At 58.9% G+C, this 27,433-nt stretch overlaps 1 protein-coding gene across 1 annotated transcript in view; it reads right to left on the bottom strand.

The window, feature by feature from the left end:
* Positions 1-27,433, bottom strand: part of LOC144952536 (uncharacterized) — a 208,730-nt gene that overhangs the window by 133,931 nt on the left and 47,366 nt on the right. The window contains 11 exon segments of the mRNA XM_078882985.1: positions 868-921; positions 10,518-10,574; positions 11,295-11,381; positions 14,806-14,880; positions 16,526-16,588; positions 18,064-18,105; positions 18,632-18,691; positions 21,899-22,288; positions 23,850-23,906; positions 24,339-24,389; positions 25,591-25,734. Of these exon segments, the coding sequence (XP_078739111.1) occupies positions 868-921; positions 10,518-10,574; positions 11,295-11,381; positions 14,806-14,880; positions 16,526-16,588; positions 18,064-18,105; positions 18,632-18,691; positions 21,899-22,288; positions 23,850-23,906; positions 24,339-24,389; positions 25,591-25,734 (1,080 nt within the window).

The raw sequence follows: 27,433 nt of genomic DNA, 5'->3' as shown, positions 1-27,433 counted from the left end.
TCTCTATGTGGTGAGTCTATGGGTCTGTGTGGTGAATCTATGGGGCTGTGTGTGATGAGTCTATGGGTCTCTGTGTGAGTCTATGGGTCTCTGTGTGATGAGTATGTGGGTCTCTGTGTGATGAGTCTATGGGTCTCTGTGTGAGTCTATGGGTCTCTGTGTGATGAGTCTGTGGGTCTCTGTGTGAGTCTATGAGGCTGTGTGATGAGTCTATGGGTCTCTGAGTGAGTCTATGGGTCTCTGTGTGAGTCTATGGATCTCTGAGTGAGTCGATGGGTCTGTGTGATGAGTCTATGGCTCTCTCTGTTTGAGTGAGTCTATGGGTCTCTGTGTGAGTCTGTGGGTCTCTATGTGATGAGTCTTTGGGTCTCTGTGTGATGAGTCTGTGGGTCTCTGTGTGGTGAGTCTATTGGGCTGTGTGGTGAGTCTATCGGTCTGTGTGATGAGTCTATGGCTCTCTGTGTGATGAGTCTGTGGGTCTCTGAGTGAGTCGATGGATCTCTGTGTGAGTCTGTGGGTCTCTGTGTGCGTCTGTGAGTCTCTATGTGATGAGTCTATGGGTCTCTGTGTGATGAGTCTGTGGGTCTCTGTATGAGTCTATGGGTCTCTGTGTGAGTCTCTGGGTCTCTGTGCGAGTCTATGGGTCTCTGTGTGATGCGTCTGTAGGTATCTGTGTGATAAGTCTGTGGGTCTCTGTGTGGTGGAGTCTATGGGTCTTTGTGTGATGAGTCTATGGGTCTCTGTGTGGTGAGTCTAAGGGTCTCTATGTGGTGAGGTGTGGTGAGGTGTGGTGAGGTGTGGTGAGTCTGTGAGTCTCTGTGTGGTGAGGTGTGGTGAGGTGTGGTGAGGTGTGGTGAGGAGGTTTACCTGAACCCCATCGTCTCCTCGTTCCCCCTTGATCCCTGGGATTCCAGGGGTGCCCTGTCCCAGAGAACCACCACCACATCAACAACAACCACCACCACATCAACAACAACAACGACCACCACATCAACAACAATCACCACATCAACCACAACCACCACCACATCAACAACAACCACCACCACATCAACAACCACCACATCAACAACAACCACATCAACAACAACAACCACCACCACATCAACAACAACAACCACCACCACATCAACAACAACAACCACCACCACATCAACAACAACAACCACCACCACATCAACAACAACAACCACCACCACATCAACAACAACAACCACCACCACATCAACAACAACCACCACCACATCAACAACAACCACCACCACATCAACAACAACCACCACCACATCAACAACAACAACCACCACCACATCAACAACAACAACCACCACATCAACAACAACCACCACCACATCAACAACAACAACCACCACCACATCAACAACAGCCACCACCACATCAACCACTACATCAACCACCACATCAACAACCACCACATCAACAACCACCACATCAACAACCACCACATCAACAACCACCACATCAACAACTAAAACAAGGTACGGTGTCTCGGGCCGGTGTGTGGCGAGGGGCGTGGCGAGGGGCGTGGCGAGGGGCGTGGCGAGGGGCGTGGCGAGGGGCGTGGCGAGGGGCGTGGCGAGGGGCGTGGCGAGGGGCGTGGCGAGGGGCGTGGCGAGGGGCGTGGCGAGGGGCGTGGCGAGGGGCGTGGCGAGGGGCGTGGCGAGGGGCGTGGCGAGGGGCGTGGCGAGGGGCGTGGCGAGGGGCGTGGCGAGGGGCGGTTGTTGGTATTGGTGAGGATGCGTTGATGACGGCTGTTACGGTGAGTGAGAGGTGAGCTTGAAGTTCTGCGTGTGGTGAGGTTCTGTGTGTGTGTATGCATGTGTGTTGTATGTATGTTGTATGCATGTTGCATGTATGTTGCATGTATGTTGCATGCATGTTGTACGTGTGTTGTATGTGTGTTGTATGTATGTTGTACGTGTGTTGTATGTATGTTGTACGTGTGTTGTGTGTATGTTGTATGCACGTTGTATGTATGTTGTACGTGTGTTGCATGCATGTTATACGTGTGTTGTATGTATGTTGTACGTGTGTTGTGTGTATGTTGTATGCACGTTACATGTAAGTTGTATGTATGTTGTATGTATGTTGTATGTGTGTTGTATGTGTGTTGTGTGTATGTTGCATGTATGTTGTATGCATGTGTGTTGTATGTACGTTACATGTAAGTTGTATGTATGGTGTATGTAGCCGACCGCACTAATCGGAGGTTCGGGGGGGGGGGGGGTGCAAGGAGAACAAACTAAGCACAACAACAACATCATCAATCCGCCATTCTAAATAAAATGTCGTGCGGTGAGTGGAGGTGGTGAGTGGAGGTGGTGAGCGGAGGAGGTGAGCGGAGGAGGTGAGCGGAGGTGGTGAGCGGAGGTGGTGAGCGGAGGTGGTGAGCGGAGGTGGTGAGCGGAGGTGGTGAGCGGAGGTGGTGAGCGGAGGTGGTGAGTGGAGGTGAGTGGAGGTGGTGAGTGGAGGTGGTGAGTGGAGGTGAGTGGAGGTGGTGAGTGGAGGTGGTGAGTGGAGGTGAGCGGAGGTGGTGAGTGGAGGTGAGTGGAGGTGGTGAGTGGAGGTGAGTGGAGGAGGTGAGTGGAGGTGGTGAGTGGAGGTGAGTGGAGGTGAGTGGAGGTGGTGAGTGGAGGTGAGTGGAGGAGGTGAGTGGAGGTGGTGAGTGGAGGTGAGTGGAGGTGAGTGGAGGTGGTGAGTGGAGGTGAGTGGAGGTGAGTGGAGGTGGTGAGTGGAGGTGGTGAGTGGAGGTGAGTGGAGGTGGTGAGTGGAGGTGAGTGGAGGAGGTGAGTGGAGGTGGTGAGTGGAGGTGAGTGGAGGAGGTGAGTGGAGGTGGTGAGTGGAGGTGAGTGGAGGTGGTGAGTGGAGGTGAGTGGAGGTGAGTGGAGGTGGTGAGTGGAGGTGGTGAGTGGAGGTGGTGAGTGGAGGTGGTGAGTGGAGGTGAGTGGAGGTGGTGAGTGGAGGTGGTGAGTGGAGGTGAGTGGAGGTGGTGAGTGGAGGTGGTGAGCGGAGGTGGTGAGCGGAGGTGGTGAGCGGAGGTGGTGAGCGGAGGTGGTGAGTGGAGGTGAGTGGAGGTGGTGAGTGGAGGTGGTGAGCGGAGGTGGTGAGCGGAGGTGGTGAGCGGAGGTGGTGAGCGGAGGTGGTGAGCGGAGGTGGTGAGCGGAGGTGGTGAGCGGAGGTGGTGAGCGGAGGTGGTGAGCGGAGGAGGTGAGCGGAGGAGGTGAGCGGAGGTGGTGAGCGGAGGTGGTGAGCGGAGGTGGTGAGCGGAGGTGGTGAGCGGAGGTGGTGAGCGGAGGTGGTGAGCGGAGGTGGTGAGCGGAGGTGGTGAGCGGAGGTGGTGAGCGGAGGTGAGTGGAGGTGGTGAGTGGAGGTGAGTGGAGGAGGTGAGTGGAGGTGGTGAGTGGAGGTGAGTGGAGGTGAGTGGAGGTGGTGAGTGGAGGTGAGTGGAGGAGGTGAGTGGAGGTGGTGAGTGGAGGTGAGTGGAGGTGAGTGGAGGTGGTGAGTGGAGGTGAGTGGAGGTGAGTGGAGGTGGTGAGTGGAGGTGGTGAGTGGAGGTGAGTGGAGGTGGTGAGTGGAGGTGAGTGGAGGAGGTGAGTGGAGGTGGTGAGTGGAGGTGAGTGGAGGAGGTGAGTGGAGGTGGTGAGTGGAGGTGAGTGGAGGTGGTGAGTGGAGGTGAGTGGAGGTGAGTGGAGGTGGTGAGTGGAGGTGGTGAGTGGAGGTGGTGAGTGGAGGTGGTGAGTGGAGGTGAGTGGAGGTGGTGAGTGGAGGTGGTGAGTGGAGGTGAGTGGAGGTGGTGAGTGGAGGTGGTGAGCGGAGGTGGTGAGCGGAGGTGGTGAGTGGAGGTGGTGAGCGGAGGTGGTGAGCGGAGGTGGTGAGTGGAGGTGGTGAGCGGAGGTGGTGAGCGGAGGTGGTGAGCGGAGGTGGTGAGCGGAGGTGGTGAGTGGAGGTGAGTGGAGGTGGTGAGTGGAGGTGGTGAGCGGAGGTGGTGAGCGGAGGTGGTGAGCGGAGGTGGTGAGCGGAGGTGGTGAGCGGAGGTGGTGAGCGGAGGTGGTGAGCGGAGGTGGTGAGCGGAGGTGGTGAGCGGAGGTGGTGAGTGGAGGTGGTGAGTGGAGGTGGTGAGCGGAGGTGAGTGGAGGTGGTGAGTGGAGGTGGTGAGTGGAGGTGGTGAGTGGAGGTGGTGAGTGGAGGTGGTGAGTGGAGGAGGTGAGCGGAGGTGGTGAGTGGAGGTGGTGAGCGGAGGAGGTGAGCGGAGGAGGTGAGCGGAGGTGGTGAGTGGAGGTGAGTGGAGGTGGTGAGTGGAGGTGAGTGGAGGTGGTGAGTGGAGGTGGTGAGTGGAAGTGGTGAGTGGAGGTGGTGAGTGGAGGTGAGTGGAGGAGGTGAGTGGAGGAGGTGAGTGGAGGTGAGTGGAGGTGGTGAGTGGAGGTGGTGAGTGGAGGTGAGTGGAGGTGGTGAGTGGAGGTGAGTGGAGGTGGTGAGTGGAGGAGGTGAGTGGAGGTGGTGAGTGGAGGTGGTGAGTGGAGGTGAGTGGAGGAGGTGAGTGGAGGAGGTGAGTGGAGGTGAGTGGAGGTGGTGAGTGGAGGTGGTGAGTGGAGGTGAGTGGAGGTGGTGAGTGGAGGTGAGTGGAGGAGGTGAGTGGAGGTGGTGAGTGGAGGTGAGTGGAGGTGAGTGGAGGTGGTGAGTGGAGGTGAGTGGAGGTGGTGAGTGGAGGAGGTGAGTGGAGGAGGTGAGTGGAGGTGGTGAGTGGAGGTGAGTGGAGGTGGTGAGTGGAGGTGAGTGGAGGAGGTGAGTGGAGGTGGTGAGTGGAGGTGAGTGGAGGTGAGTGGAGGTGGTGAGTGGAGGTGAGTGGAGGAGGTGAGTGGAGGTGGTGAGTGGAGGTGAAGGTGAGTGGAGGAGGTGAGTGGAGGTGGTGAGTGGAGGTGAGTGGAGGTGAGTGGAGGTGGTGAGTGGGAGGTGAGTGGAGGTGAGTGAGTGGTGAGTGGAGGTGGTGAGTGGAGGTGGTGAGTGGAGGTGAGTGGAGGTGGTGAGTGGAGGTGAGTGAGAGGAGGTGAGTGGAGGTGGTGAGTGGAGGTGTGGTGGAGTGTGAGTGGAGGTGGTGAGTGGAGGTGAGTGGAGGTGGTGAGTGGAGGTGAGTGGAGGTGAGTGGAGGTGGTGAGTGGAGGTGGGTGAGTGGAGGTGGTGAGTGGAGGTGGTGAGTGGAGGTGAGTGGAGGTGGTGAGTGGAGGTGAGTGGAGGTGGTGAGTGGAGGTGGTGAGGGAGGTGGTGAGCGGAGGTGAGTGGAGGAGGTGAGTGGAGGTGGTGAGGGGAGGTGGTGAGTGGAGGTGAGTGGAGGTGGTGAGTGGAGGTGGTGAGTGGAGGTGAGTGGAGGGAGGTGAGTGGAGGAGGTGAGTGGAGGTGGTGAGTGGAGGTGGTGAGTGGAGGTGGTGAGTGGAGGAGGTGAGTGGAGGTGGTGAGTGGAGGTGAGTGGAGGTGGTGAGTGGAGGTGGTGAGTGGAGGTGAGTGGAGTGGTGAGTGAGTGGAGGTGGTGAGTGGAGGAGGTGAGTGGAGGTGGTGAGTGGAGGTGGTGAGTGGAGGTGAGTGGAGGAGGTGAGTGGAGGAGGTGAGTGGAGGTGAGTGGAGGTGGTGAGTGGAGGTGGTGAGTGGAGGTGAGTGGAGGTGGTGAGTGGAGGTGAGTGGAGGTGGTGAGTGGAGGTGAGTGGAGGTGAGTGGAGGTGGTGAGTGGAGGTGAGTGGAGGTGGTGAGTGGAGGTGAGTGGAGGAGGTGAGTGGAGGTGAGTGGAGGTGGTGAGTGGAGGAGGTGAGTGGAGGTGGTGAGTGGAGGTGAGTGGAGGGTGAGTGGAGGTGGTGAGTGGAGGTGAGTGGAGGTGAGTGAGGTGGTGAGTGGAGGTGGTGAGTGGAGGTGAGTGGAGGTGGTGAGTGGAGGTGAGTGGAGGAGGTGAGTGGAGGTGGTGAGTGGAGGTGAGTGGAGGTGGTGAGTGGAGGTGGTGAGTGGAGGTGAGTGGAGGTGGTGAGTGGAGGTGAGTGGAGGTGAGTGGAGTGGTGGTGAGTGGAGGTGGTGAGTGGAGGTGAGTGGAGGTGGTGAGTGGAGGTGGTGAGTGGAGGTGGTGAGTGGAGGTGGTGAGTGGAGGTGAGTGGAGGTGGTGAGTGGAGGTGGTGAGTGGAGGTGAGTGGAGGTGAGTGGAGGAGGTGAGTGGAGGTGGTGAGTGGAGGTGGTGAGTGGAGGTGAGTGGAGGTGGTGAGTGGAGGTGGTGAGTGGAGGGAGTGTGAGTGGAGGAGGTGAGTGGAGGTGAGTGGAGGAGGTGAGTGGAGGTGGTGAGTGGAGGTGAGTGGAGGTGAGTGGAGGTGGTGAGTGGAGGTGAGTGGAGGTGGTGAGTGGAGGAGGTGAGTAGAGTGGAGGTGGTGAGTGGAGGTGGTGAGTGGAGGTGGTGAGTGGAGGTGGTGAGTGGAGGAGGTGAGTGGAGGTGGTGAGTGGAGGTGGTGAGTGGAGGTGAGTGGAGGTGGTGAGTGGAGGTGAGTGGAGGTGAGTGGAGGTGAGTGGAGGAGGTGAGTGGAGGTGAGTGGAGGTTGGTGAGTGGAGGTGGTGAGTGGAGGTGGTGAGTGGAGGTGAGTGGAGGTGGTGAGTGGAGGTGTGTGAGTGGAGGTGGTGAGCGGAGGTGGTGAGTGGAGGAGGTGAGCGGAGGTGGTGAGTGGAGGTGGTGAGTGGAGGTGAGTGGAGGAGGTGAGTGGAGGTGGTGAGTGGAGGTGGTGAGTGGAGGTGGTGAGTGGAGGTGAGTGGAGGTGGTGAGTGGAGGTGGTGAGTGGAGGTGAGTAGAGGTGGTGAGTGGAGGTGGTGAGTGGAGGTGAGTGGAGGTGGTGAGTGGAGGGTGGTGAGTGGAGGTGGTGAGTGGAGGTGAGGCGGAGGAGGTGAGTGGAGGTGGTGAGTGGAGGTGGTGAGTGGAGGTGAGTAGAGGTGGTGAGTGGAGGTGGTGAGTGGAGGTGAGTGGAGGTGGTGAGTGGAGGTGGTGAGTGGAGGTGAGTGGAGGTGGTGAGTGGAGGTGGTGAGTGGAGGTGAGGGAGGTGGTGAGTGGAGGTGGTGAGTGGAGGTGAGTGGAGGTGGTGAGTGGAGGTGAGTGGAGGTGGTGAGTGGAGGTGAGTGGAGGTGGTGAGTGGAGGTGAGTGGAGGTGGTGAGTGGAGGTGGTGAGTGGAGGTGAGGGAGGTGGTGAGTGGAGTTGGTGAGTGGAGGTGAGTGGAGGTGGTGAGTGGAGGTGAGTGGAGGTGAGTGGAGGTGGTGAGTGGAGGTGAGTGGAGGTGGTGAGTGGAGGTGGTGAGTGGAGGTGGTGAGTGGAGGAGGTGAGTGGAGGAGGTGAGTGGAGGTGGTGAGCGGAGGTGGTGAGCGGAGGTGGTGAGTGGAGGTGAGTGGAGGTGGTGAGTGGAGGTGGTGAGTGGAGGTGAGTGGAGGTGGTGAGTGGAGGTGGTGAGGTGGAGAGGTGGTGAGTGGAGGTGAGTGGAGGAGGTGAGTGGAGGTGGTGAGTGGAGGTGGTGAGTGGAGGTGAGTGGGAGGTGAGTGAGTGGAGGTGGTGAGTGGAGGTGAGGGAGGTGGTGAGTGGAGGTGGTGAGTGGAGGTGGTGAGTGGAGGTGGTGAGTGGAGGTGAGGGAGGTGGTGAGTGGAGGTGGTGAGTGGAGGTGGTGAGTGGAGGTGAGTGGAGGTGGTGAGTGGAGGAGGTGAGTGGAGGTGAGTGGAGGTGGTGAGTGGAGGTGGTGAGTGGAGGTGAGGGAGGTGGTGAGTGGAGGTGGTGAGTGGAGGTGAGTGGAGGTGGTGAGTGGAGGTGGTGAGTGGAGGTGGTGAGTGGAGGTGGTGAGCGGAGGCGGTGAGTGGAGGTGGTGAGTGGAGGTGGTGAGTGGAGGTGGTGAGTGGAGGTGAGTGGAGGTGGTGAGTGGAGGTGAGCGGAGGTGGTGAGCGGAGGTGGTGAGCGGAGGTGGTGAGCGGAGGTGGTGAGTGGAGGTGGTGAGCGGAGGCGGTTGAGTGGAGGAGGTGAGTGGAGGTGAGTGGAGGAGGTGAGTGGAGGAGGTGAGTGGAGGAGGTGAGTGGAGGTGGTGAGTGGAGGTGAGTGGAGGTGGTGAGTGGAGGTGAGTGGAGGTGGTGAGTGGAGGTGGTGAGTGGAGGAGGTGAGTGGAGGTGGTGAGTGGAGGTGGTGAGTGGAGGTGAGTGGAGGAGGTGAGTGGAGGAGGTGAGTGGAGGAGGTGAGTGGAGGTGGTGAGTGGAGGTGGTGAGTGGAGGTGAGTGGAGGTGAGTGGAGGAGGTGAGTGGAGGTGGTGAGTGGAGGTGAGTGGAGGTGGTGAGTGGAGGAGGTGAGTGGAGGTGGTGAGTGGAGGTGGTGAGTGGAGGTGGTGAGTGGAGGAGGTGAGTGGAGGAGGTGAGTGGAGGTGGTGAGTGGAGGAGGTGAGTGGAGGTGGTGAGTGGAGGAGGTGAGTGGAGGAGGTGAGTGGAGGAGGTGAGTGGAGGAGGTGAGTGGAGGTGGTGAGTGGAGGTGGTGAGTGGAGGTGAGTGGAGGTGAGTGGAGGTGGTGAGTGGAGGTGGTGAGTGGAGGAGGTGAGTGGAGATGGTGAGTGGAGGTGGTGAGTGGAGGAGGTGAGTGGAGGTGGTGAGTGGAGGTGGTTGAGTGGAGGTGGTGAGTGGAGGTGGTGAGTGGAGGAGGTGAGTGGAGGAGGTGAGTGGAGGTGGTGAGTGGAGGTGGTGAGTGGAGGTGGTGAGTGGAGGTGGTGAGTGGAGGAGGTGAGTGGAGGTGGTGAGTGGAGGTGGTGAGTGGAGGTGGTGAGTGGAGGTGAGTGGAGGTGGTGAGTGGAGGTGGTGAGTGGAGGTGAGTGGAGGTGGTGAGTGGAGGTGGTGAGTGGAGGAGGTGAGTGGAGGTGGTGAGTGGAGGTGGTGAGTGGAGGTGAGTGGAGGTGGTGAGTGGAGGTGGTGAGTGGAGGAGGTGAGTGGAGGTGGTGAGTGGAGGAGGTGAGTGGAGGTGGTGAGTGGAGGAGGTGAGTGGAGGAGGTGAGTAGAGGTGGTGAGTGGAGGTGAGTGGAGGAGGTGAGTGGAGGTGGTGAGTGGAGGTGAGTGGAGGTGGTGAGTGGAGGTGGTGAGTGGAGGTGGTGAGTGGAGGAGGTGAGTGGAGGTGGTGAGTGGAGGTGGTGAGTGGAGGTGGTGAGTGGAGGTGAGTGGAGGTGGTGAGTGGAGGAGGTGAGTGGAGGTGGTGAGTGGAGGTGGTGAGTGGAGGAGGTGAGTGGAGGAGGTGAGTGGAGGTGGTGAGTGGAGGAGGTGAGTGGAGGTGGTGAGTGAGGTGAGTGGAGGTGGTGAGTGGAGGAGGTGAGTGGAGGTGAGTGGAGGAGGTGAGTGGAGGTGGTGAGTGGAGGAGGTGAGTGGAGGAGGTGAGTGGAGGTGGTGAGTGGAGGTGAGTGGAGGTGGTGAGTGGAGGTGGTGAGTGGAGGAGGTGAGTGGAGGAGGTGAGTGGAGGTGGTGAGTGGAGGAGGTGAGTGGAGGAGGTGAGTGGAGGTGGTGAGTGGAGGTGGTGAGTGGAGGTGGTGAGTGGAGGAGGTGAGTGGAGGTGGTGAGTGGAGGAGGTGAGTGGAGGTGAGTGGAGGTGGTGAGTGGAGGTGAGTGGAGGTGGTGAGTGGAGGTGAGTGGAGGAGGTGAGTGGAGGAGGTGAGTAGAGGAGGTGAGTGGAGGTGGTGAGCGGAGGTGGTGAGCGGAGGTGGTGAGCGGAGGTGGTGAGTGGAGGTGGTGAGTGGAGGTGGTGAGTGGAGGTGGTGAGTGGAGGGGGTGAGTGGAGGTGGTGAGTGGAGGTGGTGAGTGGAGGGGGTGAGCGGAGGTGGTGAGCGGAGGTGGTGAGCGGAGGTGGTGAGCGGAGGTGGTGAGCGGAGGAGGTGAGCGGAGGAGGTGAGCGGAGGTGGTGAGCGGAGGTGGTGAATGGAGGGGGTGAGTGGAGGTGGTGAGTGGAGGGGGTGAGTGGAGGGGGTGAGTGGAGGTGGTGAGTGGAGGGGGTGAGTGGAGGAGGTGAGTGGAGGTGGTGAGTGGAGGAGGTGAGTGGAGGTGGTGAGTGGAGGTGAGTGGAGGTGGTGAGTGGAGGTGGTGAGTGGAGGTGGTGAGTGGAGGAGGTGAGTGGAGGTGGTGAGTGGAGGAGGTGAGTGGAGGAGGTGAGTGGAGGAGGTGAGTGGAGGTGGTGAGTGGAGGTGGTGAGTGGAGGTGGTGAGTGGAGGAGGTGAGTGGAGGTGGTGAGTGGAGGTGAGTGGAGGTGGTGAGTGGAGGTGAGTGGAGGAGGTGAGTGGAGGTGGTGAGTGGAGGTGAGTGGAGGTGGTGAGTGGAGGTGGTGAGCGTAGGAGGTGAGTGGAGGTGGTGAGTGGAGGTGAGTGGAGGTGGTGAGTGGAGGTGGTGAGCGAAGGTGGTGAGTGGAGGTGGTGAGTGGAGGTGGTGAGCGGAGGTGGTGAGCGGAGGTGGTGAGCGTAGGAGGTGAGCGTAAGAGGTGAGCATCTGCACTCACCACTGGGCCCGGTCGTCCTGTCAGACCCATAGGTCCTTGAGCTCCACGGAGTGCGAGCTGCAGCAGCAACAAAAGCAGCAGCATCGGTCACGGTGGAACTTACTTCAGACTACATTTCGATGTAAAGCTTTCGTGACTGCAGGGATTCATCTTCTTGGTTCTTTCAGTAAAGTCACGTAGAAGGGAAATAATAAAATAATAAAAATAAAACATAATAAAATAATTACATTTCGATTTAAAGCTTTCGTGACTGCAGGGATTCATCTTCTTGGTTCTTTCAGTAAAGTCACGTAGAATGGAAATAAAATAAAATGATACAAATAAAACATAATAAAATAATTCTCACGACGTTTCGGCCACAACGCAAGCAGCCGTCATCAGGTGAAGAACAGGTCTGTCGAGAAGACAGAGTCTGTCTAAGACAGACTCTGTCTTCTCGACAGACCTGTTCTTCAGACCTGTTTGCATAGACCACAATACCTGCAGTCATAATGCAAACAAAAAACGTAACTCTGATAATGTATGTGCACTGTCCTTGAAGTTGATTGGTCCACACCCGAGACAGCTTTCCTTAGAGCCTAGTCTCACATGGTGTTGGACCAGATGACGCCAAAAGGCGCACAACTCAAAGACAATGCACCATCAGAGTATGAGAGCTCGGGGTTAAGCATTTACACCATTGGAACCCCACCCCTCTCCGTCGCACGTCACAAAGGGGACCGTGGGCCGTGATTTGATTGGTCGCGGCGGGGGTAGGCGGGGGGTCACGTGACTCACCCGGGCCTGCTGCAGGATGGCCTGGGCCTGTGCCTCCTGGGCGGAGAGGGCCGGGCCCTTTTCGACGCCGGCGCCACCGAAACGGAACTGTGCACATGCCACACCACAACACACACAACACCACACGCCACACCACAACACACACGCACCAAACCACACCACACCACACACGCACACCACAACACACGCCACGCCACACCACACACCACACGCACACACCACACACGCACACCACAACACACGCGCACACCACACACGCACACCACACACGCCAAACCACACCACACCACACGCACCACACCATACCACACCACACATGCACACCACACCACACACGCAACACCACACCACACCACACACGCACACACCACACACGCACACACCACACCACACACGCACACCACACCACACGCGCCACACCACACGCGCCACCCCAAACGCGCCACACACGACACACACCACACCACACACACACACCACACACGCACACCACACGCGCACACCACACCACACACACCACACCACACACACCACACACGCACACCACACCACACACGCCACACCACACCACACACACACACCACACACTCAACACCACACCACACACGCACGCCACACCACACACGCACACCACACACGCCACACCACACACGCACACCACACACGCCACACCACACCACACGCGCCACACACGACACACACCACACCACAAAGACACAGATCCCGCGTATGGTCTTAACAGACTGCTGGGGCAAGTGCTGTTAGCAAGCAGCGCCTATGAAGGCCGGCACGGCACACGAGGGGGTGGGTGGCCAGCACCACGCCCGGCCGCCTTTGTCTCCCCAAGTGGCGATGTTTACACATCGCACCAGGTAGTCATTTGAGGCTGAGTCGACCTAGGGGAAGCCCAGGACCGGTTTAGATAATCGTCACTGATGGTGTTGGTGGCCGTGAGCGGGAATCGAACTCGGGTCGCCGGGTTCGTAGCGCAGCGCGTTAACCGCTGCACCACCGCTCCCCACTGGTAACACACATACTAACACACACACACAAAGACAAAGGTCCACTCGCGTGTAGCCTCAACAAGCCTATCGGGGCAAGTGCCGTGGACTTGGGGATTGCAACCGAACACAAATTGGCGTCGTGGTGGTTTGACATCCCATTTGGGCTGCTTCGGGAAGTTTCCACATCGTCGTCGAACGAGCCGAATGGGCAGTCTCCATTCGCGGGCGATGTTCATGCCGGGCCGCATCGCCGCCAAAGTCGCAAAAACTGGACTCTCGTTCATTTTCCCATCCGTCGGAGAAAGCGTGCGAACGTCGTCCGAATGCGATCGATGGCTGGTCAGATCGATGGTTGGTCAGGTCGATGGTTGGTCAGATCGATGGTTGGTCAGGTCGATGGTTGGTCAGGTCGATGGTTGGTCAGGTCGATGTTTGGTCAGATCGATGGTTGGTCAGGTCGATGGTTGGTCAGGTCGATGGTTGGTCAGATCGATGGTTGGTCAGGTCGATGGTTGGTCAGATGAATGGTTGGTCAGATCGATGGTTGGTCAGATCGATGGTTGGTCAGGTCGATGGTTGGTCAGATCGATGGTTGGTCAGATCGATGGTTGGTCAGGTCGATGGTTGGTCAGATCGATGGTTGGTCAGATCGATGGTTGGTCAGATCGATGGTTGGTCATGTCGATGGTTGGTCAGATCGATGGTTGGTCAGGTCGATGGTTGGTCAGATCGATGGTTGGTCAGATCGATGGTTGGTCATGTCGATGGTTGGTCAGATCGATGGTTGGTCAGGTCGATGGTTGGTCAGATCGATGGTTGGTCAGGTCGATGGTTGGTCAGATCGATGGTTGGTCAGGTCGATGGTTGGTCAGATCGATGATTGGTCAGGTCGATGGTTGGTCAGATCGATGGTTGGTCAGATCGATGGTTGGTTCAGATCGATGGTTGGTCAGATCGATGGTTGGTCAGATCGATGGTTGGTCAGATCGATGGTTGGTCAGATCGATGGTTGGTCAGGTCGATGGTTGGTCAGATCGATGGTTGGTCAGGTCGATGTTTGGTCAGGTCGATGGTTGGTCAGATCGATGGTTGGTCAGGTCGATGGTTGGTCAGGTCGATGGTTGGTCAGATCGATGGTTGGTCAGATCGATGGTTGGTCAGATCGATGGTTGGTCAGATCGATGGTTGGTCAGATCGATGGTTGGTCAGGTCAATGGTTGGTCAGATCGATGGTTGGTCAGATCGATGGTTGGTCAGATCGATGGTTGGTCAGATCGATGGTTGGTCAGGTCGATGGTTGGTCAGGTCGATGGTTGGTCAGATCGATGGTTGGTCAGATCGATGGTTGGTCAGATCGATGGTTGGTCAGATCGATGGTTGGTCAGGTCGATGGTTGGTCAGGTCGATGGTTGGTCAGATCGATGGTTGGTCAGGTCGATGGTTGATCAGGTCAATGGTTGGTCAGGTCGATGGTTGGTCAGATCGATGGTTGGTCAGATCGATGGTTTGGAGGATTTGTTGGGTTTCTAACGATGGTTTTTAAAAGATATCAAACTAAACTGCGTTTTCATTTTACCAGCTGTAAGTGCCCCACTGAGTTGCTGTGTAGCGCTTTGATCAGAAGCGTTGACCCTGGCCACCACGAATAATAGCAGCTCTACCACGTGGGCTTGTCAGCATCATCATCATCACGTGGTGCTAGTTGTGGCGATAGTTGTGATGATAGTCGTGGTGGTGGTAGTTGTGGTGATAGTGGTGGTGATAGTCGTGGTGGTGGTAGTTGTGGCGATAGTTGTGATGATAGTCATGGTGGTGGTAGTTGTGGTGATAGTGGTGGTGATAGTCGTGGTGGTGGTAGTTGTGGTGATAGTTGTGGTGGTGGTAGTTGTGGTTATAGTTGTGGTGGTGATAGTTGTGGTGATAGCTGTGGTGATAGTCGTGGTGATAATTGTGGTGGTGGTGATAGTTGTTGTGATATTCGTGACAATAGCCATGGTGGTGGTGGTGGTAGTCGTGGTGGTAGTGGTGGTGGTAGTCGTTGTGGTGGTGGTGGTGGTAGTGGTGGTGGTAGTCGTGGTGGTGGTGGTAGTCGTGGTGGTGGTAGTGGTTGTGGTGGTGGTAGTCGTGGTGGTAGTCGTGGTCGTGGTGGTAGTCGTGGTGGTCGTGGTAGTCGTGGTGGTAGTGGTGGTGGTAGTCGTGGTGGTGGTAGTCGTGGTGGTGGTGGTAGTTGTTGTGATATTCGTGACGATAGTCGTGGTGGTAGTGGTGGTGGTAGTCGTGGTGGTGGTAGTCGTGGTGGTAGTCGTGGTGGTGGTGGTAGTCGTGGTGGTGGTAGTCGTGGTGGTGGTGGTGGTGGTTGTGGTGGTGGTGGTAGTCGTGGTGGTGGTGGTAGTCGTGGTGGTAGTCGTGGTGGTGGTGGTAGTCGTGGTGGTGGTGGTGGTAGTCGTGGTGGTGGTGGTTGTGGTGGTGGTGGTGGTTGTGGTGGTGGTGGTGGTTGCGGCCCTCACAGGCAGCATCATCATGGTGCCGGGTGGTCCAGGCAGCCCGTCCGCCCCAGGCAGCCCTCCACGGCCTGGCGGGCCCTGCACACGCGGAGACACGGAGACACGTGACTCACCACGTGACTCACCACGACACTCACCTCGACGCTCACCACGTGACTCACCACGTGACTCACCACGACGCTCACCACGCGACTCACCACGTGACTCACCACGTGACTCACCACGACACTCACCACGTGACTCACCACGACACTCACCACGCCACTCACCACGTAACTCACCACGTGACTCACCACGTGACTCACCACGACGCTCACCACGCGACTCACCACGTAACTCACCACGTGACTCACCACGACACTCACCACGCCACTCACCACGCCACTCACCACGTGACTCACCACGTGACTCACCACGACGCTCACCACGTGACTCACCGCGACGCTCAACGCGTAACTCACCACGTGACTCACCACGTGACTCACCACCACACTCATCACGATGCTCAACACGACACTCACCACTTGACTCACCACGACTCTCACCACGACACTCACCACGTGACTCACCACGTGACTCACCACCACACTCACCACGTGACTCACCGCGACGCTCACCACGACTCTCACTACCACACTCACCACCACACTCACCACCACACTCACCACCACACTCACCACCACACTCATCACGATGCTCAGCACGACACTCACCACCACACTCACCACCACACTCACCACGACGCTCACCACAGCACTACCGCTAACGACAACGCTCACCCTAACGCTCACCACGCCACGTTAACTCCACCACCACACTCACCACCACGCTCACCACCACGCTCACCACCACGCTCACCGCGCCACGTTAACTCCACCACCACACCACCACACTCACCACCACGCTCACCACGCCACGTTAACTCCACCACCACACTCACCACCACGCTCACCACCACGCTCACCACCACGCTCACCACGCCACGTTAACTCCACCACCACACCACCACACTCACCACCACGCTCACCACGCCACGTTAACTCCACCACCACACTCACCACCACGCTCACCACCACGCTCACCACCACGCTCACCACGCCACGTTAACTCCACCACCACACCACCACACTCACCACCACGCTCACCACGCCACGTTAACTCCACCGCGTCGTGTTACAATCCCAGTAACCCGTGGGGAAACGTGTCGTCACGCGTGTCGTCACGCGTGTGTGTCGTCACGCGTGACGTCACGTGTGTCGTCACGCGTGTCGTCACGCGTGTGTCGTCATGCGTGTCATCACGCGTGTCGTCACGCGTGTGTCGTCACGCGTGTCGTCACGCGTGTGTGTCGTCACGCGTGTCGTCACGTGTGTGTCGTCACGCGTGTCGTCACGCGTGTCGTCACGCGTGTGTGTCGTCACACGTGTGTGTCGTCACGCGTGTCGTCACGTGTGTGTCGTCACGCGTGTCGTCACGCGTGTGTCGTCACGCGTGTCATCACGCGTGTCGTCACGCGTGTGTCGTCACGCGTGTCGTCACGTGTGTGTCGTCACGCGTGTCGTCACGCGTGTGTCGTCACGCGTGTCGTCACGCGTGTGTGTCGTCACGCGTGTCGTCACGTGTGTGTCGTCACGCGTGTCGTCACGCGTGTCGTCACGCGTGTCATCACGTGTGTGGCACGCGTGTGTGTCGTCACGCGTGACGACACGCGTGTGTCACGTACCCTCTCTCCGGGTTCTCCACGCGGTCCGGGGTTGCCCAGGGGACCGTGAGGACCGGGGGGACCCTGCACACAGCCATCAGCAACAACGAGGAGAGCCCTTTGAGACGCGGTGGTGGTGGTGGTGGTAGTGGTGGTGGTCGTGGTGGTAGTGGTGGTAGTAGTGGTGGTGGTGGCGGTGGCGGTGGCAGCGGCGGCGGTGGTGGTGGTAGTGGTGGTGGTAGTAGTAGTGGGGGTAGTGGTGGGGGTGGTGGTGGTAGTGGTGGTGGTGGTAGTGGTAGCGGTAGTGGTGGTGGTGGTGGGGGTAGTGGTGGTGGCGGTGGGGGTGGCGGTAGCGGTGGTGGTGGCGGTGGTGGTGGCGGTGGTGGTGGTGGGGGTAGTGGTGGTGGTGGTAGTGGTGGTGGGGGTAGTGGTGGTAGTGGTGGGGATGGTGGTGGTGGTAGTGGTGGTGGTGGGGGTGGTGGTGGTAGTGGTGGTAGTGGTGGTGGTGGCGGTGGTGGGGATGGTGGTGGTGGTTATAGTGGTGGTAGTGGTGGTAGTGGTGGTAGTGGTGGTAGTGGTGCTAGTGGTGGTGGTGGTAGTGGTGGTGGTGATGGTGGCGGTAGTGGCGGTGGTGGTGGTGGTGGTGGTGGTGGTAGTGGTGGTGGTGGTAGTAGTGGTGGTGGTGGTGGTGGCGGTGGTGGTGGTAGTGGTGGTAGTAGTGGTGGTGGTGGTGGTAGTGGTGGTGGTGGTGGGGGTAGTGGTGGTAGTGGTGGTGGTAGTGGTGGTGGTGGTGGTGGCGGTAGTAGTGGTGGTGGTGGTGGTAGTGGTGGCGGTGGTGGTGGTAGTGGTGGTAGTAGTGGTGGTGGTGGTGGCGGTAGTGGTGGTGATAGTGGTGGTGGTGATAGTGGTGGTAGTGGTGGAAGTGGTGGTGGCAGTAGTGGTGGTGGCGGTAGTGGTGGTGGCGGTGGTAGTGGTGGTGGCGGTGATAGTGGTGGTGGTGATAGTGGTGGTGGCGGTGATAGGGGTGGTGGTAGTGGTGGTGGTGGTGGTGGTGGTGGTGGCGGTGGTGGTGGTCATAGTGGTGGTGGTGATAGTGGTGGTAGTGGTGGAAGTGGTGGTGGCGGTAGTGGTGGTGGTGGTGGTGGCGGTGGTGGTGGGGGTAGTGGTGGTGGCGGTGATAGTGGTGGTGATGGTAGTGGTGGTAGTGGTGGTGGTGGGGAGTAGTAGGGATGATGTCGTGAGTAATATCCATAATAGAGGTTGGTTTGTTTGGGGTGAGATCGTGTCCAAATGTGGTTGTGCTGTGAGGGTGAGTGTGTGGTGAGGGTGTGGGTGTGGTGAGTGTGTGGTGAGGGTGAGTGTGGTGAGGGTGAGTGTGTAGTGAGGGTGTGGTGAGGGTGAGTGTGTGGTGAGGGTGAGTGTGTGGTGAGGGTGTGGTGAGTGTGTGGTGAGTGTGAGTGTGTGGTGAGGGTGTGGTGAGTGTGTGGTGAGGGTGAGTGTGTGGTGAGGGTGTGGTGAGTGTGTGGTGAGGGTGTGGTGAGGGTGAGTGTCCTCCTTACCGTAGGTCCCTCTTTCCCAGGTTGTCCCTCGAGCAGCATCCCCTAGACCACCAACAACAACAGCAGCACAGGGTGACAGTCAGTGCTGGGTGTGAGTCGCGTGAGCCTCTGGTGAGAGATTCGGGTGAGCGTCTCGTGAGAGATTCGGGTGAGCGTCTCGTGAGAGATTCGGGTGAGAGATTCGGGTGAGAGATTCGGGTGAGAGATTCGGGTGAGCGTCTCGTGAGAGATTCGGGTGAGAGATTCAGGTGAGCGTCTCGTGAGAGATTCGGGTGAGCCTCTGGTGAGAGATTCGGGGGAGATATTCAGGTGAGCGTCTCGTGAGAGATTCGGGTGAGCGTCTCGTGAGAGATTCGGGTGAGCCTCTGGTGAGAGATTCGGGTGAGAGATTCGGGTGAGCGTCTCGTGAGAGATTCGGGTGAGAGATTCGGGTGAGCCTCTGGTGAGAGATTCGGGTGAGAGATTCGGGTGAGCGTCTCGTGAGAGATTCGGGTGAGAGATTCGGGTGAGGGATTCGGGTGAGCGTCGGGTGAGTGAGAGTCTGGTGAGGGTCTGGTGAGCGTCGTACCGGCTCAAACACGGCTGGTGCCCCCTTCTGCCCCTTCTCTCCTTGCAATCCGAACCGATCCTGTGGATAGCAGAATCACACGCTGCCTCACCCGCTCACCAACTCACACGCTCACCAACGCACACGCTCACAAACTGACACGCTCACCAACTCACCAACTTACATGCTCACACGCTCACCAACTGACCCGCTCACCAACTGACACGCTCACCAACTCACGCTCACCAACTCGCACTCTCACCAACTCACACGCTTACAAACTCACCAACTCACATGCTCACACGCTCACCAACGCACACGCTCACCAACTCTCAAACTCACAAGCTTACAAAATCACCAACTCACACGCTCGCCAACCCACACGCTCACATGCTCACACGCTCACCAATGTACACGCTCACCAACTCACACGCTCACCAACTCACATGCTCACACGCTCACCAACGCACACGCTCACCAACTCACACGCTCACCAACTCACATGCTCACACGCTCACCAACGCACACGCTCACCAACGCACACGCTCACCAACTCACACGCTCACCAACGCACACGCTCACCAACTCACAAACTCACAAGCTTACAAAATCACCAACTCACACGCTCACCAACCCACACGCTCACATGCTCACACGCTCACCAATGTACACGCTCACCAACTCACACGCTCACCAACTCACATGCTCACACGCTCACCAACGCACACGCTCACCAACTCACACGCTCACCAACTCACATGCTCACACGCTCACCAACGCACACGCTCACCAACGCACACGCTCACCAACTCACACGCTCACCAACGCACACGCTCACCAACTCACAAACTCACAAGCTTACAAAATCACCAACTCACACGCTCACCAACCCACACGCTCACATGCTCACACGCTCACCAATGTACACGCTCACCAACTCACACGCTCACCAACTCACATGCTCACACGCTCACCAATGCACACGCTCACCAACTCACACGCTCACCAACTCACACGCTCACCAACTCACATGCTCACACGCTCACCAACGCACACGCTCACCAACTCACACGCTCACCAACTCACATGCTCACACGCTCACCAACGCACACGCTCACCAACTCACATGCTCACCAACGCACACGCTCACCAACTCACAAACTCACAAGCTTACAAAATCACCAACTCACACGCTCGCCAACCCACACGCTCACATGCTCACACGCTCACCAATGTACACGCTCACCAACTCACACGCTCACCAACTCACATGTTCACACGCTCACCAACGCACACGCTCACCAACTCACACGCTCACCAACTCACACGCTCACCAACTCACATGCTCACACGCTCACCAACGCACACGCTCACCAACTCACACGCTCACCAACTCACATGCTCACACGCTCACCAACGCACACGCTCACCAACTCACACGCTCACCAACGCACACGCTCACCAACTCACAAACTCACAAGCTTACAAAATCACCAACTCACACGCTCACCAACCCACACGCTCACATGCTCACACGCTCACCAATGTACACGCTCACCTACTCACATGCTCACCAACTCACATGCTCACACGCTCACCAACGCACATGCTCACCAACTCACACGCTCACCAACTCACATGCTCACCAACTCACATGCTCACACGCTCACCAACGCACACGCTCACCAACTCACACGCTCACCAACTCACATGCTCACACGCTCACCAACGCACACGCTCACCAACTCACACGCTCACCAACGCACACACTCACCAACTCACAAGCTTACAAAATCACCAACTCACACGCTCGCCAACCCACACGCTCACATGCTCACACGCTCACCAATGTACACGCTCACCAACTCACACGCTCACCAACTCACATGTTCACACGCTCACCAACGCACACGCTCACCAACTCACACGCTCACCAACTCACACGCTCACCAACTCACATGCTCACACGCTCACCAACGCACACGCTCACCAACTCACACGCTCACCAACTCACATGCTCACACGCTCACCAACGCACACGCTCACCAACTCACACGCTCACCAACTCACATGCTCACACGCTCACCAACTAACGCTCACCAACTCACACGCTCACCAACTCACAAGCTCACCAACTCACACGCTCACCAACTCACACGCTCACCAACGCACACGCTCACCAACTCACAAACTCACAAGCTTACAAAATCACCAACTCACACGCTCACCAACCCACACGCTCACATGCTCACACGCTCACCAATGTACACGCTCACCTACTCACATGCTCACCAACTCACATGCTCACACGCTCACCAACGCACATGCTCACCAACTCACACGCTCACCAACTCACATGCTCACCAACTCACATGCTCACACGCTCACCAACGCACACGCTCACCAACTCACACGCTCACCAACTCACATGCTCACACGCTCACCAACGCACACGCTCACCAACTCACACGCTCACCAACGCACACACTCACCAACTCACAAGCTTACAAAATCACCAACTCACACGCTCGCCAACCCACACGCTCACATGCTCACACGCTCACCAATGTACACGCTCACCAACTCACACGCTCACCAACTCACATGTTCACACGCTCACCAACGCACACGCTCACCAACTCACACGCTCACCAACTCACACGCTCACCAACTCACATGCTCACACGCTCACCAACGCACACGCTCACCAACTCACACGCTCACCAACTCACATGCTCACACGCTCACCAACGCACACGCTCACCAACTCACACGCTCACCAACTCACATGCTCACACGCTCACCAACTAACGCTCACCAACTCACACGCTCACCAACTCACAAGCTCACCAACTCACACGCTCACCAACTCACACTCTCACCAACTCACACGCTCACCAACTCACAAGCTCACCAACTCACACGCTCACCAACCCACACGTCCGCCAACTCACATGCTCACACGCTCACCAACCCACACGTCCGCCAACTCACCCGCTCACCGGAACACCCAGCTCATTCGCCACCATACGCTCAACAAGCTCACTTACTCACCCACTCACTCACTCACAACTCGGGTGAGACGGGGGGGGGAGAAGGGGGGTGTTAGTGGGGTGGTGTTTAGGCGTAGGGATCTGAATTCATGGCGAGCGTTAAGGAGTGGGGGGCAGGCCACACCACGTGAGCAGGGGGGGGGGGTGAGGGTGGGGGCTAGTGACCCCCCCTCCCCCCCAGCCCCCCACCACCAGCCCCCCACCACCACCAGCCCAACCGAAGAAGAAACCGAACCTCGGTCTCGGCCGGCAACGCCACGGCCTCCTTGGAACCGCCGTGACCACCGCCGCCAAGGTCAGACTCGGGGTCGTACTCCTTGAGGTCGTAGTCCTTGGGGTCAAGCTCGCCGGGGTCATACTCCTTGGGGTCATACTCCTTGAGGTCGTAGTCCTTGGGGTCGAGGTCGACGGGGTCAAGCTCCGCGGGGTCGTACTCCTTGGGGTCGAGGTCGACGGGGTCTAGCCCCGCGGGGTCGTACTCTTTGGGGTCGAGGTCGACGGGGTCAAGCTCGGACTGGTCGTACTCGTCGCCCTCCGGCGAGGTTGTGGGGGGCGCCCCCCTTTCCTCGTCGTCTAGCCCCCCCAAGCCCACCTCGTCAGGACCTGAGTCTCCCGCACGCGGCGGCTGGAGTGGTGGCGGTGGTGGTGGCGGTGGCGGTGGTGGCGGTGGTGGTGGTGGTGGCGGTGGTGGCGGTGGTGGTGGTGGTGGTGGGGTTAGCGGATCGGCGGTGGAGATGATGATGGGGGGGAGGGGGCGGTGGGGGTGGGTGGGTTGGGGGGGATGATGAGGATGATGGTCGTCGTCGTGATCGCCATCATCATCATCGCCATCATCATCATCGCCAACGCCATCATCATCGTCGCCATCATCATCGCCAGGAGGGAAGCGATGCATCAAGGTGTGGGAGGGGGGGGAGAAGCAGGGGGGAGGGGGATGGGGGGAGGGGGGGAGAGGGGGAGGGGGATGGGGGGAGGGGAATGGGGGGGGGGGTTCTGGTTAACGGCGTTTCAAGCAAAGCGTTACCTACTCGCTCACAACCTGGATTCGCTCACTCACCTGTAGTTACCCACACCTGTACACTCACCTGTACACACTCACACCTGTGCACACACACCTGTACACACACACCTGTACACACACCTGTACACACTCACCTGTACACATACCTGTACACACACACTCACCTGTACACACACTCAAATGTATACACACACTCACCTGTACACACACTCAAATGCACACACACACTCACCTGTACACACACACCTGTACACACCTGTACACACACACACACCTGTACACTCACCTGTACACACACCTGTACACACACACCTGTGCACACACCTGTACACACACACCTGTGCACACACACACTCACCTGTACACACACACACCTGTACACACACTCAAATGTATACACACACTCACCTGTACACACACTCAAATGCACACACACACTCACCTGTGCACACACACACTCACCTGTGCACACACCTGTGCACACACACACTCACCTGTGCACACACACACTCACCTGTGCACACACACACTCACCTGTACACACACACCGCTGTTAGCCACTGCGTGAAGCCACGGATCTCTGCTGAGTTACCGTTCACGGAGCGCCGTTAGAGGGTTTGGTTGAGGGCTGCTGCTGTGAGTGGGGTCCCGCGGGGGAGGGCTGGGGTCACGGGGGGTCACGGGGGGTTGGGGGTCACGTGGGGTTGGGGGTCACGTGGGGTTGAGGCTGCTGCTGTGAGTGGGGTCCCGCGGGGGGAGGGCTGGGGTCACGGGGGGGTCACGGGGGGGTTGGGGGGTCACGTGGGGTTTGGTTGAGGCTGCTGCTGTGAGTGGGATCCCGCGGGGGAGGGGTTGGGGTCACGTGGGGTCACGGGGGGTTGGGGGTCACGTGGGGTTGGGTTGAGGCTGCTGTTGTGAGTGGGGTCCCGCGGGGGAGGGCTGGGGTCACGGGGGGTCACGGGGGGGTTGGGGGGTCACGGGGGTTCACGGGGGGTTGGGGGGTCACGTGGGGTTGGGGGGTCACGTGGGGTTGGGTTGAGGGCTGCTGCTGTGAGTGGGATCCCGCGGGGGGAGGGCTGAGGGTCACGGGGGGGTCACGTGGGGTTGGGGGTCACGTGGGGTTGGGGGTCACGTGGGGGTCACGGGGGGGTCACGTGGGCTGTACCTGTCCCCCGGCCCCGGCTGCTGGGGCCTGCTGGCCAAGCTCCAGGGTCTGCTCGCCCTGCAAGGCCGTTACCCATCACCACCAACTCGTTACCATGACCACCAACTCGTTACCATCACCACCAACTCGTTACCATGACCACCAACTCGTTACCATCACCACCAACTCGTTACCATGACCACCAACTCGTTACCATCACCACCAACTCGTTACCATCACCACCAACTCGTTACCATCACCACCAACTCATTACCATCACCACCAACTCGTTACCACCAACAACTCGTTACCATCACCACCACCTCGTTACCATCACCACCAACTCGTTACCATCACCACCTCGTTACCACCACCTCCTTACCGCCACCACGTTGCCCCCCCCCCCCCCCTCGTTACCACAGCAAGGCGTGATCGGGACACGGGGACACACGTGGGGACACGGAGAGACACGTGGACATGGGGGACACGTGGGGCAATGTGGAGACACACGCGGGGGACACGTGCGGGGGACACGTGCGGGGACACATGCGGGGACACGCGCTGGGGACACGCGCGGGGACACGCGCGGGGACACGCGCGGGGACACGCGCGGGGGACACACGTGGGGCAATGTGGAGACACGTGGGGACACACGTGGGGACACACGTGAGGACACGTGGGGCAATGTGGAGACACGTGGGGCAATGTGGAGACACGCGGGGACACGCGGGGACATGGAGGGCAGCATGTTCACAGGAGAGGAGAGGCGTCATGAGAGAGAGTCACGGGAGAGAGTGGTGGGAGTCACGGGAGAGAGTCACGGGAGACGTGGTGGGGTGGTGAGAGTCACGGGAGACGTGGTGGGGGTGGTGAGAGTCACGGGAGACGTGGTGGGGTGGGTGAGAGTCACGGGAGACGTGGTGGGGTGGTGAGAGTCACGGGAGACGTGGTGGAGTGGTGAGAGTCACGGGAGACGTGTGGAGTGGTGAGAGTCACGGGAGACGTGGTGGGGTGGTGAGAGTCACGGGAGACGTGGTGGGGTGGTGAGAGTCACGGGAGACGTGGTGGGGTGGTGAGAGTCACGGGAGACGTGGTGGGGTGGTGAGAGTCACGGGAGACGTGGTGGGGTGGTGAGAGTCACGGGAGACGTGGTGGGGTGGTGAGAGTCACGGGAGACGTGGTGGAGTGGTGAGAGTCACGGGAGACGTGGTGGAGTGGTGAGAGTCACGGGAGACGTGGTTGGGGTGGTGAGAGTCACGGGAGACGTGGTGGGGTGGGTGAGAGTCACGGGAGACGTGGTGGGGTGGTGAGAGTCACGGGAGACGTGGTGGGGTGGTGAGAGTCACGGGAGACGTGGTGGAGTGGTGAGAGTCACGGGAGACGTGGTGGGGGTGGTGAGAGTCACGGGAGACGTGGTGGGGTGGTGAGAGTCACGGGAGACGTGGTGGAGTGGTGAGAGTCACGGGAGACGTGGTGGGGGTGGTGAGAGTCACGGGAGACGTGGTGGGGTGGTGAGAGTCACGGGAGACGTGGTGGGGGTGGTGAGAGTCACGGGAGACGTGGTGGGGTGGTGAGAGTCACGGGAGACGTGTGTGGGGTGGTGAGAGTCACGGGGAGACGTGGTGGGGTGGTGAGAGTCACGGGAGACGTGGTGGGGTGGTGAGAGTCACGGGAGACGTGGTGGGGTGGTGAGAGTCACGGGAGACGGTGGTGGGGGTGGTGAGAGTCACGGGAGACGTGGTGGGAGTGTGGTGAGAGTCACGGGGAGACGTGGTGGGGGTGTCCGCGTGTCCGCATTACCCTCGTCGGTGGGGGTCTCTGGCGTTGGGGACGCTCCTCCCTCCGCGTCCTCCTCCCCCGCAGGGTAGTAGTCGTCGTAGTTGTACAAGTCGCCACCCTCAGGCTGCTGCTGTGCGAGGGGTCAGAGGTCAGGGGTTAAAGTGCAAGGGGCACGTGGGAGTCAGGTCACAGGGGTCGTAGTGCGGGGGTCAGGGGACAGGGGTCGGAGTGCGGGGGTCCAGGGGACAGGGGTGCGGAGTGCGGGGGGTCAGGGGGACAGGGGTCGGAGTGCGGGGGTCAGGGGACAGGGGTCGAGTGCGGGGGTCAGGGTACAGGGGTCGGAGTGCGGGGGTCAGGGGACAGGGGTCGGAGTGCGGGGGTCAGGGGACAGGGTCGGAGTGCGGGGATCAGGGTTACAGGGGTCGGAGTGCGGGGGTCAGGGGACAGGGGTCGGAGTGCGGGTGGTCAGGGGACAGGGGTTAGAGTGCGGGATCAGGGGACAGGGGTCGGAGTGCGTGGGGGTCAGGTGACAGGAGTCAGAGTGCGGGGGTCAACACTACCACTCTCTTATGTCAGATCGCGCTCTGCTGGAGACACGCGGTAGGTGGTTTCGTGGGTGGGGGGGTAAGTGGGTGAGTGAGTGAGTGAGTGGGTGGGTGAGTAGGTCGATGAGTGAGTGAGTGGGTGAGTGAGTGAGTGGGTGGGTGATTGAGTTAGGTGAGTGAGTGGGTGGGTGTATGAGTGAGTGATGTGAGTGGGTGGGTGAGTAGGTGAGTGGGTGGGTGAATGAGCGAGCGGGTTGGTGGTTGACTTTGTAAATTAATGAATGAGTGAGTGGATAAGTGAGTGGGTGAATGAATGAGGGAGTACATGAGTAAATAGGTGAGTGGGTGGGTAAATGAGTGAGTGAGTGAGTGAAGGATTGAGTGAGTGGGTTGGTGGGTAAGTGAGTGAGTGGGTGGGTGGGTGGGTAAATGAATGAGTGGGTGGGTGGGTGGGTGAGTGGGTGGGTGGGTGAGTGAGTGGACGATTGAGTGAGTTGGTGGGTTTGTGGGTGAGTCAGTGGATAAATAAATGAGTGAGTGGAAAGGTGAGTAGGTGAGTGGGTGGGTGAATGAGCGAGTGGGTTGGTGGGTGAGTGGGTAAATGATAGAGTGAGTGGATGAGTGAATGGGTGAATGGATGAGGGAGTAAGAGGGTGAATAGGTAAGTAAGTGGGTGGATTAATGAGTGAGTGGGTTGGTGGGTGAGTGAGTGGGTGGGTGAGTGACTGAGTGAGAGAATGATGGAGTGAGTGAGTTGGTGGGTTGGTGGGTGAGTGAGTGGGTGAATGAATGAGTAGGTGGGTGAGTGAGTGGGTGAGCGAATGAATGAGTGGGTGGTTGAGTGATTGGGTGGGTGAGTGAGTGAATGAGTGAGTGGGTGAGCGAACGAGTGAGTGGGTGATTGGGTGGGTGAGTGAGTGAATGAGTGAGTGGGTGAGCGAACGAGTGAGTGGGTGAGTGAGTGATTGAGTGATTGGGTGGGTGAGTAAGTGGGTGAGTGAGTGAGTGAGTGGGTGGGTGGGTGGGTGAGCGAGTGAGTGGGTGGGTGAGTGCGTGAGTGAGTGAGTGAGTGAGTGATTGAGTGAGTGAGTGAGCGAGTGAGCGAGTGAGTGATTGAACGATTAAGTGAGCGAGCGAGTAGGTGGGTGAGCGGAGTAAGTGAGTGATTGAGTGAGTGAGTGGGTGAGCGAGTGAGTGGGGTGAGCGATTGAGTGAGCGAGTGAGTAGGTGGGTGAGCGAGCGAGTGAGTGGGTGAGTGCGTGTGTGAGTGAGTGAGTGAGT

The sequence above is a fragment of the Lampetra fluviatilis genome, chromosome 68 (assembly GCF_964198595.1).
Source record: "Lampetra fluviatilis chromosome 68, kcLamFluv1.1, whole genome shotgun sequence".
In the NCBI taxonomy this organism is placed as follows: domain Eukaryota; kingdom Metazoa; phylum Chordata; class Hyperoartia; order Petromyzontiformes; family Petromyzontidae; genus Lampetra; species Lampetra fluviatilis.
This window is presented reverse-complemented; position numbering and strand designations above follow the sequence as displayed.